At 59.3% G+C, this 18,612-nt stretch overlaps 1 protein-coding gene across 1 annotated transcript; it reads left to right on the top strand.

The window, feature by feature from the left end:
* Nucleotides 1-1,266: 1,266 nt before the first annotated feature.
* SGTA (small glutamine rich tetratricopeptide repeat co-chaperone alpha) lies at nt 1,267-16,640 on the top strand. Its single transcript, XM_059918932.1, has 12 exons — nt 1,267-1,360; nt 8,812-8,950; nt 9,621-9,727; nt 9,915-9,999; nt 11,056-11,155; nt 11,514-11,618; nt 12,331-12,469; nt 13,147-13,209; nt 14,377-14,414; nt 14,948-15,037; nt 15,219-15,340; nt 15,475-16,640. Exons 2-11 carry the CDS (start codon nt 8,851-8,853, stop codon nt 15,331-15,333), a joined length of 942 nt encoding a protein of 313 aa, XP_059774915.1. The 5' UTR covers nt 1,267-1,360; nt 8,812-8,850; the 3' UTR covers nt 15,334-15,340; nt 15,475-16,640.
* Nucleotides 16,641-18,612: the final 1,972 nt, after the last annotated feature.

Raw genomic sequence — 18,612 nt, 5'->3', positions numbered from 1 at the left:
CCTTTGTTGGGTATCTGGCTAGTTTTACAAGTTTTCTCCCTCATTTAAGGTCCTCCGTGGTCGCTTCCCATATCTCAGGCTCTTATCCCATTCCTAGCATCCTGGCCAGCTTCTAGCATCTAATGAACAGAGATGGTGCGCCACATATGTTAGCTGAATCCAGTTGGTCAATTAAATTAAACACACATTTATTTAAAAAACAGAAATGTAAGCAAGTATCATTGAGAAAGCTTCAGTGAACGGATCCAGGACTTCAAACAACAGGTGTTTTGGAACAGTGCAGTTACCTGACCTATATCTAGGGTTGTCAGTTGAAACAAAACCTTGAACCGTCTAAAGTACCCAGAAAGAAAAAATTATGAGAATTAAACCGGCCCCAAAACCCACCTCCTTCATTTCTGCAAAAGAAATGAAATGAAAATAACCCAGGGTGTTAAGTGTGCATGCGTTTTAAGTAGGATAAAAATGTATTAGGAGAACGCTTCTGGCAACTTTAACGCTAATTTACTAGGGAATTTCTCGTTACTCACCCTAGGTTTTTTCTCTCTTGAGGACATCAAGTTTAATTCTGTTACTCTTCATTTTCGCTGTTTCCTGTACCTGGAGTGCTTTCCTTCCGTTCTGCAAATCCACGTGTGAAAGAGAGGCCTTCCCTAACCATCCCAGCCAACTTACCCCCGCCCATCACAATCACAGCACCCCACTTTTTCTTCATAGCGCTTGCCATTAAGTAAAATTTGTTCATTTATGTACTAGTTTACTAGTTTATAGTCCGTCTACCCCAATACAAGGTAATGAGAGCAAACATTTTGCTGGCCATTATAGTTGGTGTGCAATAAATATTTTTCGACTATTAGACATCTGCTGTAAACAAATATCTCTATTATTTTACTCTTATGGATTGAATAAATGAAAGAACGCACTTGTAGGTGAATGGGTGGGTGAATAAATGAACAAATACGTTCAAAGAACGCCTGTAATACTCTGGGCGCCAGATACCCAAACACAGCTGCACCACGTGGCCGACTCTGCACCACATGACGGCTCCGCCAACCCACAAGAGTCCCCCACTGTCCCACCATGCACCGCTCCATTCCGGCTGTAGAGGACTAGTCAGTTCTGATTTCCGCCCTCCGTTCGGTCGCAGAGGTCAGTTGCCCTAACGACCAGCTTGTCCCAGCCTCTAAATTGCGTCACTTCCCCCCCAAAGCCAGCCTAGATAATTGGTGCGCCTGCGCAGAATGAAAGCCCGCGGGTGCTGGCTCCTTCTGCGCAGGCGTCGCAGCTGGGGGGCGGGACCGGGCGGGGCTGCGGTACGCAGGCGCAGCCGTCGGTGGGTCGGGGTTCTGCTGCCTGAGAGGTGAGTCGGGGGGCTCGGCGCTGAGCCCGGCGGGCCTGAGGTCCGCGGTTCGGGGCTCTTGGGGCTCCCAGGGCTCCGGGCCCCGTAAGAGGACGTCGGTGTGGGGCCGGGGTCGCCGCGATCCGCGGGGTACTATGAGTGGGCGGTGCGGAGGGGAAACTGAGGCCGGACGGCGTCGGGCAGGCCCTCGCCGGCCCGGGTCTCCCTCCCGCAGACCCCAGGCCCGGGAAATGCGGGTTCGCAGGCCGGCGGGTGGACAGCGGGAGGCAAAGCGCCCCGCACGTAGTGAGCGCTTGCTGGGTGTCTACTGCTTCCCGGAAACACGGTCCTTTTGAATCGGGTCCCCCGTTCGTGTGGTTCAAGTCGGGGCTCCTGTCTCGGCCCCGCCACTCTCTACCTGGGTGACCTTGGCCAGCCTCTTGGCTTCTCGGAGCCTCAGTTTCCCCTTCTGTAAAATGGGCGTCGTCTCCGCCCCTGCCTGGGGTGGGAGGCTTCCCGGGAGGATTAAAGTCGCAGGGCCCCCAGCGCGAAGTGGGAGCTCAAAGGGATCAGCAGCGGTTAGTCTGATTTCACACGGAGGGCCTCTGCCTACTGTGCTGGAGGTGGGAGAAATCTGGGGTTGAGGACCAGCTCGTCCACCTCTCTCTGGCTGTGTAAACTCGGGGAGATCGCTTCCACTCTCCACCAGCCTTTTTCTTCTACTAATAGGGGCTCTAGAAGTACATGCCTCTTACAGGCATTTTGAGGTTAAATACACGTGGAACATTCCTTACTCAGGTTCCCACTCCTTGTCAAGAGCTTTCTAGAGGACAGCTAGTTTTGTTATTAGGTGCCAGGAAATGCGTGTGCACTCTGCATCCCCGCTGAGTGATGTTCCCATTTTCTTTTGTTTCTGCCTCTCTGGTTATTTTTGTCTGCTTTTCCTCTCCCTAGACCAGGGATTTTGTCCTGTCAGGGGACACGGGGCCGCGTCTGGGGACATCTGAGGCTTTCACGACCAGGGGCACTCCTGGCATCAAGTGGGTGGGGACCAGGGATGTTGCTCCACACCCCTCAGTGCACAGGACGGCCCCCACAGAAAATGATCTGGCCCCAAATGTCCACAGTGCCAAAGTTAAATCCTACCCTAGATTAGTGATTCTTCACCAGTGGGCTTCAGAGGGGGCAGAGGGTGTGAACCCCCCAAGAAATCACGTGCAAGGTTTTGTGTGCGTGCCCACTTTTATGGGATGAGGAAAGGGTATTTTGGAGTTTAGGCTCTGGAATCAGCCCGCCCAGGTTCAAAACTGCTGATTTGCATCTTAGCTGGGTGCCCTTGGCGGGGGGTGCCCCCATCTCTCTAAGCCTCAGTTTTTTGTTCTGTACAATGGGAGTTAGATTAAACGAACTGTAACCAGGGGGCCAAATCCCCCTGCAGCCTGTCTTTGTGAATGAGGTTTTGTGGGAACACAGCCCACTTGATTGCATACATGTTATCCATGGCCTGGGAAGCTGAACGTCCTCATTCTGACTCTCCTTTTCAGAAAATGTTTGCTGACCCCTGAAATAGGCCATTATATGTACTCAGCTCAGGGCCTGGAAAGTCCTGGGCACTCCAAGGATTTCATTCAGGGGTTTATAATTCAGTCTTCCTGGAAGGGTGAGTGGTTCTAAATGGGGTTAAGCTCTGCCCCGGATTGAGAGCTATTGTCTTACTTGTTCCTACTTTTTTTTTTTGGCCAAGACCCAATGCTGGCCCAGGCGGCCAATGCACAGTGAGGGTGAAAGAGTAAAGGGGACGGTTGGTAGGTAGGCTTGTCATCCCCTCTGCTGATGAGGAAACCGAGACCCAAGAGAAACGACCTCCCAAAGGAACCTGGTCACGTGGCTCTGACCACGACAAGGATCCAAGGTTTCCCTGAGTCCATGTGGACCAAACGCCCCTGAGTGCTGGGGTCCCCGGGGGAAGGTGATCTGTCCAGTGGCTCACAGTCGGGTGCAGGGTGAGCAGGCCAGGACAGAGTCGGAAGGCCTTGTAGGAGATGCTGGACCAGAGGCACGACAGGTACTGGGCTTTGCTGGAAGAAGAGGGTGTCCATCTCTGTCTGAGGAGGTGACCTTCTGGCTTGGTGTTGAAGGGGGAGTGAGTGGTTCCTGGATGGCAGGAGGGAAGGTGAGCGTTGCGTTTGAGCAGAGCACAGGGGCTTTGGTGAGGGGCCACATGTGCCTGCTCAGGAGGTTTCGGGGGGCTGTGGAGGGTTTTTAGTGTGCAGGACATCCTGGCAGCCTCTCAGAGGAAAACAGGGCTGCGATGTGGGGCTCGGGCTGGAGCCTGAGTTCCAGCTCTTGGGACGGCCCTTTCCTGGGAGCCCTAGGTGCCCTGGGAGGGGAGGGAGGAGCAGAGGACCAGCTTGCACACACTGGTGTTGGTGAGAAGAGCTGGATTCGGGGTGGAGGTGGGGCAGGGCACCCCCAGAAGGGGTGGGCAGTCTCAGAAAGAGGGTGCTTCTCCTTCCTGGGGTCCGGGGCTGGGTCACTCATTTTCCTGAGTGTACCCTTTTGCCTCTTCGAATGATCAGTTCTGAGCAGGGAAATAAAAGGAGTAGAGGCTGGGGTGTTTTGGGGTTTTTTTTGGCCGAGCTGCACAGCATGTGGGATCTTTTTTTTCTTTTTTATAAATTTATTTTATTTTATTTATTTATTTTTGGCTGCGTTGGGTCTTCGTTGCCGCGCGCGGGCTTTCTCTAGTTGCGGCGAGCTGGGGCTACTCTTCGTTGCGGTGCGCGGGCTTCTCATTGCGGTGGCTTCTCTTGTTGCGGAGCACGGGCTCTAGGTGCACGGGCTTCAGTAGTTGTGGCATGTGGGCTCAGTAGTTGTGGCTCGCGGGCTCCAGAGCACGGGCTCGGTAGATGCGGCGCACGGGCTTAGTTGCTCCGTGGCATGTGGGATCTTCCCGGCCCAGGGCTCGAACCCGTGTCCCCTGCATTGGCAGGCGGATTCTTAACCACTGCACCACCAGGGAAGTCCCAGCACGTGGGATCTTAGTTCCCGGACCGCGGATCAAACCCATGCCCCTTGCACTGGAAGCTTGGAGTCCTAAACACTGGACTGCCAGGGAAGTCCTGAGGCTGGGGTGTTTTTAATGATAAAATGGAAAGGTGGACGGAGAGCCGGCGGGGGTTGTGAAGGCACAGGGAGGAACTGGCACCGGGACCCCCGCTGCAGCCGCACCCCGGGGCCAGCGTCCGTCCCCCGGCCAGGCTCTCGCCTGCACCCCGCACCTGCAGCCAGCGCCCCGGGTGCCTTTGGAGCCTCACAAAGCCCTCGCTGTTCGCAGAGAGAGCAGCCTGCCCTGAGAATTCTGTCCGGCAGCCAAAGCCCAACAAGTCGGGATTGTTCCTGAGACCCCAGTGCCCAGGGGCAGTCAAGGAAAAGAGCGTCCTGGCATTCCTGGGTCGGCTCTGCAGGGAGCGGGAAGGCAAGGAAGGGCCGACAGCTGTTCCGCGCCCAAGAGGCAAGAGAGCGGCAGTCCTCACGGCCCGCCTGTGTCCAACATGTGCTGGGTCCCCCGCTGCAGACCCACATCCGCTTTTCTGCAGTCCGGAAACCCCAAATACTCTGCAAACACAGGATTTGCTGAAAGTTTGCAGCCAAGTCGTTTGGCCAGAAACTCTGACCCGTGCTGACTTTTATTTTTCCCACTTAGTGTTTATCAGTGATTTTCAGCTGATGGTGGTTTGGTGACGTCTGGAGACTTTTGTGATTGTTACCACTGTGGGGGAGGGGGGCTCCTGGCATCGAGGAGGTGGGGGCCAGGGAGGCTGCTCCACACCCCATGGTGCCCAGGACGCCCCCCACAGAGAGTGACCCAGCTCCCATGTCAGCTGTGCTGCGGGGGAGGGGCCCTGCATTCATTATTTGGGGAAACATCGAGTCTGATCCCTGTTCACACTGGACACCAGAATAAACCCCTGATGATCAGACAGTGTAAACCAGGGTGACCCCCAGCATGTGTGAGTCACCTCGCCTCCCTCCCACTCAGGTGTGGATTTAAATGTGTATAGCATCCCGGGACCTCAGAGGTCAGATAGTCATGGGACGTAGCCTCCGGGGGTCAGTGGAATCGCTAACCCCGGGGGTCTCGCCCCGAGTGATCCTGCCCCCAGGGGACACTGCTGGACGGATGCCGGGGATGCTGTTAAATACCCTACAGTGCACACTCCCCACGAAAGGAGTGATGTCCCCCGCACCATGCGGATAGCGCCTGGGGGAGCAGCCCCGCATGGGGCGCTGGATTCTCACAACAGCCTCCGTTACCCCGTTTTATAGAAGAGGAAAGAGAGGGCATCGCGGGGGCTCCTTCAGACGTGACACGAGCATCCCGGCTCAGGGGTGGGGAGGCGACGTGGAGCTGGCCTCGGGTGGAGACGGCTGGACCTCAGGTGCTAAGACTGCAGAGCCCGTTGTTACCCCCAGGGCGCCTCCGGGAGCCCTGGTCTCAGGGCTCACTGTGTCAACTTGGGGGGCCGACCCTCGGGAGGAGGTCATGTCAGTAGACCAGGAGAAGCCAGGAACCAGGAAACCAGGTAGTGGTTGCCTCACATGAGCCGTTTAGTCGGGGTGGGAGGGCTGGTAGCAGCATGTACAAAGGCCCTGAGGTACAAAGGGCCGGGGCCCTTGGAAGAACTGAAGGTGTGCCAGGAACGGGTGTGACTTCGTGTCTCAGTTCTCTGCACCCTGACGGTCCCCTCAGAGTCACCCCCTCCGTCCTCACAGCTCAGTCACGTAAAGATCAGATTGCCTCTTTATCCTACTCTTAAGCAAACGCTTGCCACCACAGGGCCTGCGTTAGTTCCCTGTGGGGAAAACAGATCCCCCCACGCACACACCCTCGAGCCCAGTGTGAAGCTCAGTCACCCAGTACCAGCTCCCGTGGGTCTGGCAGGGGGATCGTGCCCCTAAGTGCTGCCTGGAACACTTCGGGGGAGCCCCAGCTGCCCAGCCTGTGACCTCACCATGTGACCTGTCAATCTGTGACCCCCTCTGGGAGACCCTGGCACCCCTCCACCCCGTTCAGTGATCGAGAAGTCGGCTGGGAGGGGTGGGCAAACACGAAGGCCCGGGTGGTAAATTCTGCGGGCTGTGGGGCCCCTGAGGAAAGGGTCCTGGGGTCTCAGAGGTTCACATCCTAAGAGGACCACTTTGGGCTTTGAAAACAGATTTTCTTCTAATTACAGTAAAATAGATATACCATAAAGTTTCCCAACTCAACCATCTTTAAGCGCACAGCTCAGTGACATTAGGCACATTCACGTTGTCGTACAACCATCCCCACCATCCATCTCCAGAACTTCCTCATCTTCCCAAACTGAAACTCTGTCCCCAGGAAACACTCCCCATCCCCTCCCCCAGCCCCTGGCCCCCACGATTTACTTCCTGTCTCTATGGATTTGAGTCCTCTAGGGACCTCACGTGAATTGAATCAGACAGTGTTTGTCCTGTGTCTGGTTTATCTCACTGAGCAATCACGTCCTTAAGGTTCATCCAGGTTGTAGCAGGTGTCAGAACGTCCTTCCTTTTTAAGGCTGAATGATATTCGGCTCTGTGGATGGCTCACATTTGTTGATCCATCATCCATGCCTGGACATTGGGTTCTGTCCGCCTTTCGGCTGTGGTGAATGAGGCTGCCGTTTGTCAAGTATCTGTAAAACCAGAACATTGTTGATGTTTTGGGCAGCGGCTCACTGGTTCAGCTGGGGAAGATGACTCACCTTTGGGGGTTTCACTGTCTTCAAAACGAGCAGGTTGTGCTGGTTGGTCTCCCTGGGCCCCTCTGTGTTGCCCCTGAGATCCTGTGGATCTGGGGCTGGCCGTCTGTCTTCTGGGCTCTAGCGCGTCCTTATACCAGACCTTGCAGTTCCTGGGACGCTCTTGGGCCAAAGGCACTTGCTTGGTAAAGGCTCATTGTATCCAGAAATGGGGGAGGAAAGCTCATTACCATCCCCGTAGAGCTTTCCAGGGGTGGCCAGAATGCCCTGTCCAGCTGTACAAAATAGCTGCTTTAAGTTCTTCCCTTTTTAAAATTTGAGATGTAATTCACATACCGTAAAATTTAGTAGATTTTAGTATATTCACAGTGCTGTGCAACCATCACCACTAATTCCAGAACATTCCCAAAAGAAGCCCCACCCCTTCCTCAGCCCTTGACAACCACGAACCCACTCTCTGCGTCTGTGGATTGGCCTGTTCTGGACATTTCCCATCAGTGGAATCACACACTGTGTGGCCTTCTGTGTCTGACTTCTCTCCCTTTTTTAAGTTGTCGATGGATGTAGTTTTCTGTGAACCAGAAACAGCTCTGAGCGCGGCCAGCATCGCGTGTCTTGACTGCACTCGCCCGGCGGCTCTGTGCTGGCAGCGCCCGGCCTGCTCTCAGCCAGTGTGCGAAGCCTGGGGGTTATGACTTGCTCTGCCCGGTTTGATTTACCCCCCCCCCCCCCGCTGGCCAGTGATGGGTTAAAGATAACTCGGCCAGGAGGCCGCCCCTCGATTTCCAAGCCACACAGGCTGTTCACCCCGCAGGGGCATGTTTGGGGGACCAAGATGCTTCACACCATGGATCCCACCCTCCCGGGTGAGCCCTGCACGGCCTCGGGCAAGCGTGGGGTGCCCCCTCTGAGCCTGTTTCCTCTCTGCGTGGGAGATGGGCCTGTGCAGGGGGCGAGCTGTGTGTGAAGTGCCTGGCGCGTCACGGCCCGCAGGGAACAGGCCCTTCCCACGCTCCTTCTCCAGGGTTCTCGCCTCAGCACTGTAGGGGCCCGTCCCCCAAGTTGTGACAACCACAGCTGTCACCAGTGTCCCCTTGGGAGAGTCACACCTGGCCTAGGAATACAGCAGGTTGTAGAGGAACCCAGAGGAGGCCCTGAGGCGGCCTGGGAGGGGGTGTCAGTGCCCTCTGGGCCTTTGGTCTGCTCAGGCCCACCCAGTGGTCCTGTCTGACCCTCGTGGGCGGTGCGTGTCCCCCGGGTGTTCGGGGCTCGGGGGGCTGGGAAGCTGTTGGACCGTTTTTTTGTCCGGAGCGTGGAGGAGCAGCAGGTGGGGCTGCAGCCTGCCCTCTGTGTCCCTGGGGAGCCCTACGCCCCCCGTCCAGCCGCTGAGGAGTGATGACCACCGGGCCCAGGGCCGCATCACCCTGGGCTTAGAGTCAGGCAGGACGGCAAGGGGCTCTGGACCTACAGCCTCAGTGTCTCCTCTGTGAAATGCGGAGAATTAACATTTCTGCCTCACTGTTGTCAGGCAGACACGATTAGCCAGTGAGTTAAAGTGGCTCCTGCAGGGCAGGGCGGGGGCGTGAGGGGGCGCCCGGAGGGCCTGGAGCAGGAGGTTCGGGCTGCGTGGAGGTGGAGGGCGGAGGGGGAAAGGCTCGGCTGTGCCCGCCCTCCTGTCCCCACACCCTGGACCTCTGTCCGCAGATCCTGAAACCCCCAGGGCTCGTCTCCTCCCATCTCAAGATGGATAACAAGAAGCGTCTGGCCTACGCCATCATCCGGTTCCTGCATGACCAGCTCCGGCATGGGGAGCTCTCCTCTGACGCCCAGGAGAGCTTGGAAGGTACGTGCGGGCCATGCCCTCCCCCCGGGGCCTCGGGTCCCCTGCCCAACCCCCCACCTGCATCAGCGCCTAGAAGCTCCATGGGGTGGGAGTGATAGGCTGGTTCCCAGGTAGGGACGCTGAGCCCCAGGCGGGTGCAGGGCTGTCCCCCGCCTCCCTCGCTTTAGGCTGGGCCTCCCGCAGGCGTTCTCTTCTGGAGGGGTGCAGCTCCCGAAGGTTCTTCATCCCCGCCGTTGTGCGTGTGTCCCTACCGGTCAAAGGAGGGAGAGAGGCCAGGGGTGGGGAGCCCAGCCCAGACCCGGCTGCTAGCCTGCTTGGCAGGAGGTGGCTGTTCCGTGCCCACCGGGCCGCGCCGAACCCCCGAGGCCCCCCACCCGGGCAGCCCCAGCATTGTGACCCCACAGAGAGGCCTGGCGTCACCACCTGAGCCCCGTGGGGCAGGGACGGCGGCTTCCCCCCTCCTCCCGGCCTCGGGGCTCGAGGGGCAGGTCCATCGTGCGCTGCCCGAGGAATCAGAACCAGCACCCATAGGGCCGTGCAGGGCGCACGCAGCGCCTGGTGCATCCGAGGCCTTAGCGAGCACGCCCAAGAAAGGAAGCGTGAGCGCTGCCCCCCAGAATCGTCTGCTCGGGGTTGGGTTCAGCAGAGCACACCTCTGTCCCCCTGGCAGTTGCCATCCAATGCCTGGAGACCGCTTTCGGGGTGACGGTGGAGGATAGCGACCTCGCGCTCCCCCAGACTCTTCCCGAAATATTTGAAGCAGCTGCGGCGGGCAGGGTGAGCCTCGGGCACCGCGGGGCTGTGGTTCTGTCTCAGTTCGAGGGCCTGAGTTACCCCCCCGGGGCTCAGCTGTCCTTGGGCGTCCCCTGGCTGGGTGGGGTAGGGGGGAGGGTGCTGGGCTTGGGGGAGGAGGTCGGCGGTTTCCCGCTGCCCCTCAAAGAGCTCATCCTGGCTTTGGGGCCAGGAGATACCACCTGATCTGAGGAGCCCCCAGCGAACCCCACCTTCGGAGGAGGACTCGGCCGAGGCAGAACGCCTCAAAACCGAAGGTAAGGAACGCCCCGCACAGCTGGCCTCTGGGTGCAGCGGGCGGAGGCCGGCTGGTCCCGGGCTGTGGAGCGGATGGCAAACCAGCCTTTGGAGACGGGGCCGGGGGGCTTTTACACAGATGCAGAGATGCAGAGAAATCAGACCCTAGACCAGGAGGAATTAAAGGGTGAGGCTGCTGCGGAGGAGGGCGGTCCGACAGCTTCCCAAGCGGTTAGATAGAGTGACCATGTGACCCAGCAGCTCCACCCCAGGGTGTGCCCAGGAGGGATGCAAACGCACATCCACAAAGATGCTTGTGCATGCATGTTCATAGCGGCATGGTGCACAACAGCCAAGGAGTGGAAACCGCCCAGGTGCCCATCAGCTGACGAGTGGGCACACACACGTGTCCCTCCACACACGGGAACGTCACTCAGCCATGCAAAGGAGAGAAGCCCTGACACTCGCTACAACATGGATGGACCTTAAGAACAGGATTCTCAAGGACAGAAGCCAGACACAGAAGGGCACACAGTGTCTGATTCCATTGATGGGAAACGTCCAGAACAGGCAGATCCAGACACAGAGAGTGGATGTGTGGTTGTGAGGGGCTGGGGGGGGGCGGGTGACAGCTAATGGGGATGGTGCTTATTTTGGCTAATGGAATGTTCTGGAATTAGTGCTAATGGTTGGACCACTTTGAATATACTAAAAACCGCTGAGTTACACACTTTTAAAGGGTGAGTCTCATGGTATGTGAATTCCATCTCATTAAAACTGGGCTGTTTCTGAAGGAACGAGCAAAAGTGATGGTATCTGAGGCTTAGGTTCCCAAATACCACAACCAGGACAGTGACAGCTGCTGCACCGAGGGCTGGCTCAGGCCAGGCCCTGCGCTGGACGCAGCCCCACCCTCCACCCCGCGCCACCAACCCAGCCTGTGTCTAAGCGTTGCATCCTGGGCCCCCAAAGTCTCGAACTGTCACACGGAAGCCGGGCGAGCCGAGAACGCCGTCTCAGAACTTCGGGGTCTGAGGGGAACAGCCGAGGGTACGTTTCCTTCCCTTTCTCTTCAGGGAACGAGCAGATGAAAGTAGAAAACTTTGAGGCTGCCGTGCACTTCTATGGGAAAGCCATCGAGCTGAATCCCGCCAACGCCGTCTATTTCTGTAACAGGTACGGCGGGGGCCGGCGGGGCCCTGGGTGGGCTGAGCGGGGTCCCCAGGGGAACGGGAGGGGCGGTCGATCTGTGGGTTCGTGATGGCTCAGCCGCTCTCCCAAATGACGAGCCCATGCCGGGTGGCCGGCCAGGTGTGGCCCAGTGTCCGTGATGTTAGCGGCCGCACTCGTCTGCCCCCTCAGCCTCGGTTTCCCTGGTGAACAGGGCGACACCCAGATTGCTGTATCCTCCGGCACCAGCCCAAGCGTCCAGCCCCACCGGGCCTCCCATCCTTGGCAACGCTGCCTCTGCCCCACCTGACAGACGGGGAAGCTGGAATCAGCTCCCCGACTGCCCTGGTTTGCCTTCCCTCAGAGCTGCGGCCCACAGCAAACTGGGGAACTACGCGGGGGCGGTGCAGGATTGCGAGCGGGCCATCTGCATAGACCCGTCCTACAGCAAGGCCTATGGCAGGATGGGGTGAGTGCCACTCGCCCACCACCCCGCAGACACTGTCTGCCTGGGGTCAGCGCGGGCCCCGCACGTTAAGGCCCCAGCCCACTGGGCTGCCCCACCCCACACACCAATCCCGAGTCCAGGCCGTCACCTGAGCTTCTGACCGACCAGCTGTAAGTCGGGGTGCCCACGACCCTCTCCTTGGGTTCAGCGATTCCCTCGAAGGCTCACAGGACTCAGGAAAGCGTTTCACTTAACCTTCTCTGGCTCATCGTAAGGGATGCAGACGAGCAGCAGATGGAGGGGCGCCAAGGGCGAGGTCGGGGAGGGTCCCGAGGCAGAGCTTCTGTCCCGTGGGGTTCGGGGCGCGCCCCCACCCAGCACACGGGGCGGTCACCAGTGGGGGTGGGTTTTATAGCCCGTCTCTAACGCCTCCCTCCCCGGGAGTTGGGGGTGAGTTTGGTCTTTGTGGCCAGCAGCGCATCCGGAGGCTTCCTGGAAGCCCACCTCGTTAGCATAAACAGGCCTCCTCGTTAGCATAAACTCCAGTGTGGTCCAAGGACACACCTGTGATTCAGCTCGGCCTGAGCAGGGAGGAGCTCTGACCACGCCTGCCCCGCCTCCTCCCAGCCCCCCGGACGTGGGATGGACGAGGGATGGCGACCCCAGCAGTTCGGGGCGGGGCGGGCAGGCGAGCGGCCTCCCAGGCCCTCCACGCCCACTGTCCCTCCTGCAGCCTGGCTCTGTCCAGCCTGAACAAGCACACGGAGGCCGTGGCCTACTACAGGAAGGCCCTGGAGCTGGACCCCGACAACGAGACCTACAAGTCCAACCTCAAGGTGGCGGAGCTGAGGCTGAGAGAGGCACCCAGTCCCGTGAGTCCCCCGGGGACCGGCCGCAGGGGCAGGGCGGCGCGGGGTCGAGGGCTGGGCCTGACCCGTGTGGGAGGGACGTCTCCGGTGCCGGGGGTCCGGCATCTGTTTAACCGGGTCCTGTCGTGCGGGAAGAGGCTTATCCTCGCAGAGCCCCCGGAAACGGGAGGGCGTGAGTCACACGGGGAAGCCCCATCTCGTCAGGAGGCAGAGGGCTGGGGGCCGTGTGGGCCGTGGGAAGGAGCTGGCAGGCAGGGTGAGCAGGCGCGGGGTCGGCTAGTTTGAATGGCCCCGGGGCAGGGGGGCTGCCCGGGGTGACCAGGGCAGGGGGACAGCGGCCCCGAGCCCCGTAGAGGCTGGCTTGCGCGTGAAAGGTGCACTCGCGGGCCAGTCGTTTACTGTTTCTAGGGATTGGTCACCCCTGGGAGGGGCCGTCCCGCCACAGTCAGCATCGCAAAGTGAAAGACACGGTTAATATACCGTGCTCTTGCGGGGGACCCACACCGTGGTGCGCGTCTTTTACGAAGCACCCCCGGCCGCAGGGCCTGGCCGCCCGGGTTGCTGGGACGCCCAGGATTCCAACAGGCCCCAGGTGGGACCTTACCCCTCAGTTCCCGGGGGGCCAGCTGTCGAGGTTCTGTGTCCAGGCACCACTGACCAGGGCTTTTCTCACGCCACAGACGGGAGGTGTTGGCAGCTTCGACATCGCGGGCCTGCTGAACAACCCGAGCTTCATGAGCATGGTAACGGCCCCCGCCTGCCGTGTCACCACGGGCCCCGGGCCAGGGCTGCCCCACTGCAGACACCATGGACACTGGGCGCCGTGGGGTGTGGAGCCGGACAAACTGAACCCGCCTCTCCCAGCTGAATAACCTGGGGAATCTCCACCCCCCTTCCCCCCAAGCCCGGGCCCCCTCGCGATGTGGCCACGGTGACAGCAGAGTCGCTGCACCTGCTCCCGGAGGTGCAGACGAGACACCGCAGGGCGCGGGGGCCCCGCGGAGGAAGGGCCGACCACCCTCTGGTCCAGATGCGCGTGTTCTGCGCCGGGCCGTCCCCTGGAACAGGCACCCAGCGTGTCCGCCACATGCCTGTCAGCCCCCGGGTGGTCTCACTGGTCCTCAGGCCACACCGCTGGCTCAAGGGACCTCAGGGTGGGGGCCTCAGGTCGCCAGGGAGAGAGGAGCCTGGAGTCCCCAGTCAGAGAAACGTCCCCACCTGAGCGGGAAGCGTCTGGCCTCCCACATCTCGGAGCCTGGGCTGCCGCTCTCGTCCAGGGCGGGGCGGGCACGAGGCTGCCAGAGGACTCCTGGCGGGGGGAGCAGCCTGACAGAGGCCGCTCCTTTGGCCTTGTCCGTCGGGGTCGGCGGTCCCGGCCCACCTCAGCTTCGTGCTGTGCTGTCGGCACCCAGCCACGCCCGGCACTTGCATGACCGTGGCCTGGGCACGCAGCCATGCAGGGCAGTGGACGGGCCGAGGCCGGCTGGTAGCGCTCTCCAGCCCTTTACGGAAAGAGCCACAGCCTGGAAGGTGCTTCCCTGGCTTCTGCTCGTGTGCACGTCTTAAAATCGGCCCTGAGGAGATGATCCCAACGTGGCTGGGGGTGTCAGTGTAGGAGAGATTCCAGGATGATGTTCATCCACAGAGCAGAGCTGGGACTGACTCCCAGGTGTCCCTGGTCGGGGAAGGATGACGAGGTGCCCGGAATCTTAAGATGAGAGTCCAGATGGGATCGACGTGGGGAAAGGGCGGGGTCACAGCGTGTGGGGATGGGGTGAGGCCCAGGGAAGAGGCGGGCCTGGCGCTCTGGGTGCTGGGCTGGAGGCCCACGGTGCCTACGGGGAAACCTTGTCAGTGACGAAATGCGTTTGGGAGCTTGCCTTTTCTGAGAAGTCTGCTTTTTTCTTCAGGCATCCAACCTCATGAACAATCCCCAAGTTCAACAGCTGTAAGTGACCACCGTTCTCCTTTGGGTCTTGTTAAAATTATTGTGGTGAAAGATGCATAAAATGTACCGTTTTAACCATCTTAAGGTTTATGATTCCGTGGCATTAAGTACATTTACGACGTCCTGTAGCTGTGGCCACCGTCTAGTTCCAGACATTCATCACCCGAAAAAGAAACCCCGTCCCATTAGCACCATCCCCAGCCCCTGACCACCAGGAACCCACTCTCTGTCTCTGGATCTGCCTGTTCTGGACGTTTCCCGTCAGTGGACTCAGACACTGTGTGGCCTTCTCTGTCACTGGCGTCACCCGGTGTCCCTGAGGGACAGCGTTGCCCTGTTGAGAATCACTGTCTTTAAGCCAAAAAAGGGTGTTGCTGGGAAAGCTGATGGAATTGACAGGCTGCAGTCAGAAGGGTGGGCTGAGGGCAGGTTTGGGCCCCAGGAGATGTCCATTGCCGGCAGAGGGGAAGGGCCAAGTGGGGCTCAGAGGGAGGAGGGCTGAGCCGTCTGCGAGTCAAGGGCTCTCTTTGCAGCATGTCCGGCATGATTTCGGGCGGCCACAACCCCCTGGGGACTCCCGGCACCAACCCCTCGCAGAACGACCTGGCCAGCCTCATCCAGGCGTGAGTGGACCTGCCAGGCGGGGCTCCTGGGCAGGTGGGGCGTGTCCCCCTCCCTCCCAGGAAGAGAGACCTGCTCTGTAGGGCCTGCGTCCTCCAGGGAGCGGTCCCCCTGCCCTCGAGGGGCACGTGGGGCGGGCACCCTGGGCCAGGCTGAGCCCGGGCGCACCTCCCCTTCCCGCAGGGGCCAGCAGTTCGCTCAGCAGATGCAGCAGCAGAACCCAGAGTTGATAGAACAGCTGCGCAGTCAGATCCGGAGTCGGACCCCCAGTGCCAGCAGCGACGACCCGCGGGAATGACTGCCCGGTGAGTCCGGGGCCGGGCCCGCGTCGCCGAGGCCACGCGGGGGCATCTCTGGTCATCAGGCCCCTTGCCGGGGGTTCCCACCCGGATCCCCCACCCCTCCCAGTCCCGTTCAGTTGGGCTGTTTCTCTCTCCAGCCCCCCAGCGCCATCAGGTCCTTCCCGGCTGACCGGAAGCCTTCTCTCACTTTTCCGTCTCTTCCCATTGGACCGCCCATGAGAGGAAAAGGAATTGGACCTGCATGTTAAGACGGATTTTTATTATTTTTAATTTTTTGCCTCTGCCCTTCCCTCCCTTTTTGTACTCTCTCACGGCCCCCAGACCCTTCTCGAAACAGAACCAGCAAGCTGTGAGCACAGACCAGCACCAATCTCACTCCCAGCCCCCCAAAAACCCAGTCTCTAAAGTATTTTCTAGAATAATTTGGGGGGGGGGTCCTTTCGCCGCTCTCGAGAAGCGGCCCATGGGGAAGCCGTGGCCCGAAGCCCCTTCTGCAGTCCCGCCCCTTCGGCCTGTCTTCAGGGGCCTCGCAGCCCACGAGAAGCTGCTCTCTGCGTTGACCGTGGCCACTCCAGCCGTCCCTGCTCGGAAGGGCTCCCTACCAGCCAGCCCGGCCCTCGGACCCGGGTTCTCGCATGAGCAACTCCCGCTGCAGGTTCCCAGGAGCCGGTTCTGTTGCCCTGGGCCTGGGGGCGGGCCGGAGCGGACGTCCTGGGTGTGCAGGACCCATTTCTGGGACTTTTCTTCCAGCGGAGCATTTGGATGGACGCGGGTCTGATCCCAATGCTCTCTTCCCAGTACTCACGACCGATAGACCGTGAGGGGCCCTCTCACCACCTTCAGCCTGGCCCCTGAGCCCATCCCGGCCTGGCCATGTGTCCCAGCCACTGCCCTTCTGCCCACAGGTGGTCCCGCTGGCCGGCGCCTCTGCGTCCTCAGCGGGCCCTCCTCCCTCTGGGAGTGGGGGCTGCAGGGGGTCCTGGTGCCGCCCGCCTAGGGGGAGTGGGGGCTGCAGGGGGTCCTGGTGCCGCCCGCCGAGGCGGGGCGGCGTGGGGAGGAGGGGTCGGCTGGCACCGCCGCTCCGACAGCAGCGTTGGCAGCTGGATCGTTGGAGGCTCCCTGGTGGTGTCGGGCCATGTGCGAGGTGACCCAGCACCGTGTGTGTAGGTAACTAGTAGGGAGACGGCCGCCAGCCACCTGCCGTCTGGCACACGTCCGGCGAGCTGTGTCCTAACTCTTGCGTGCTAGCCATGGTGACAAGCATAACGTAACGTGTGGGGAATAAATAGACATCATGACCTCTGCCCGTGTCTGTGTTGACCTCTCAGCGCCACCGCCCCTCCCTGCCCCTAGCTTCCAGGAACCCCCAGCCTGGACCCTGTGTGGGTCACCTTGGAACCACGGAACTGGGTTGTGTGTGCATCTCCTGTCGCTGCTGAGACAGTCCCACAGATTCAGTGGCTTTTAACCACACAGATCATCTCAGTCCTGGAGGTCAGAAGTCGGACATGGCCCCCGTCCCCCGAGGCTAAATCCAGGTGTGGGCGGGTCTGCCTCCCTGCCAGGGCTCAAGGGGAGAAGTGCCCCCAGCCTTTCCCAGCGTCTAGAGGCCGCCACAGACGGTGTAGGCAAAGGGGGGGCATCAGGACCTGCACTCGGCTCCCCACTGGCCACTGGGCTGTGGAAGCACCTTTGGGCCACACTCACCTCCCTCAGCCGTGGCCTCTGTGGCTTCTGGGGGATTGTACTTCCAGCCTCCGGTGACCTTGAGCTGCCTTGTCCTGCCGAGATGACTTCCCCGTGTTCCCTGCCTCTTGGAAGGTGGCCCATAGGGAAGGAAGGAAGTTCACGGAGGAGGAGGGGTCCGTCCCCGGTGGGTGCCGCTGGCGGGGTGTGGAAGCTCCCTGCCGTCCAGCCTTCCTGCAGCTCCAGCTACCCAGTGCGACCGAGCAGCCTGGACACCAGCGGAGCCGGCGAGGAAGGCGGGGTCCTGGCCGCCCCGAGTTCCCGATCTGCGTTTCCGCAGAAGTTAATGCAGTAAACTGGCATTTACGTGGCTCCAGCTACCTGTCTGGGGAAATGGTTCCTTTTAAAAACATTGAGATATAATTCACATGACATAACATGTGCCATTTAAAAACGTACAGGGACTTCCCTGATGGTCCACTGGTTAAGACTCCACGCTCCTAATGCAGGGGACCCAGGTTCGATCCCTGGTTGGGGAACTAGATCCCACATGTGGCAACTAAGAGTTTGCATGCCACAACTAAAAGATCCTGCACGTGGCAATGAAGATCCCACGTGCTACAACTAAGACCTGGTGCAGCCAAATAAGTAAATATTAAATAGATAAAAATAAAAATGTACAATTCATTAGTTTTTAGTACATTCACCATGTTCTGCCACCATCACCACTGTCTAAACCCCCAAAAGAAGCCCCGTCCCCATCAGCAGTCACCCCCATCCCCTTCCCCAGCTCCTGACAACCAGGAACCCACTCTCTGTGTCTCTGGATTTGCCTGTTCTGGACGTTTCCCATCAATGGAATCACACCCTGTGTGTCCTTCTGTTTCTGGCTTCTCTCACTGAGCATCATGTTCTCAAGGTCCATCCACATTGCGTCATGTATCAAAACTTCATTCCTTTTCATGGCCTAATAACATAGGAACTGGTTCTTAATCCTGACGCAACATTTTAATCATTGATGGAGCTTTAGAAAAAGTACCCATAAAAGTTAAGTGTTTATATAATGTTGCATCTGGCGGGGAGGACATTGACAAGCCACGTCTCCCTCACACGAGTCACCAGTCGTCAAGCCCCTGCTGTGTGTCAGGTGTGTAGCACCTCTTCTCCCATTCTTCAGAGGAGGGGTTTTTATCCTGAACCCACAGGCCCAGATGCAGAGCGTGTTACCTGCCTGCCTCCAGAAAGCCTGTTTGCTTTCTGATACATGTGCCTTCATCCTGCCAAACCCCATCAAAGGCTTGGTATCCGTTATCTATTTCTGCATAACAAAGTGCCACGAACTCAGAGGCTTAAAACAATACACTGGTTACTTCCTAGTTTCTATGGGTCAGAAATCAGCAGGGCCTCTGCTCAGGGTCTCAGCCAAGGCCGCGTTCTCATCTGCCCACAGGTCGCTGGCAGAGTTCAGTCCTTACGTTGTGCGTTGAGGCCTGGCCTCCCTCAGCTCTGCACCACCGGGGCCTCCTGTGTTCGTTTCCTGGGGCTGCCATAACAAATTACTACAGACTCGGTGGCTTAAACCAACACAC

Source organism: Balaenoptera ricei, chromosome 3, assembly GCF_028023285.1.
Source record: "Balaenoptera ricei isolate mBalRic1 chromosome 3, mBalRic1.hap2, whole genome shotgun sequence".
Taxonomy (NCBI): Eukaryota; Metazoa; Chordata; class Mammalia; order Artiodactyla; family Balaenopteridae; genus Balaenoptera; species Balaenoptera ricei.
Note: the sequence above shows the minus strand (reverse complement) of the source record. Positions and strands in the feature narration are given on the sequence as shown.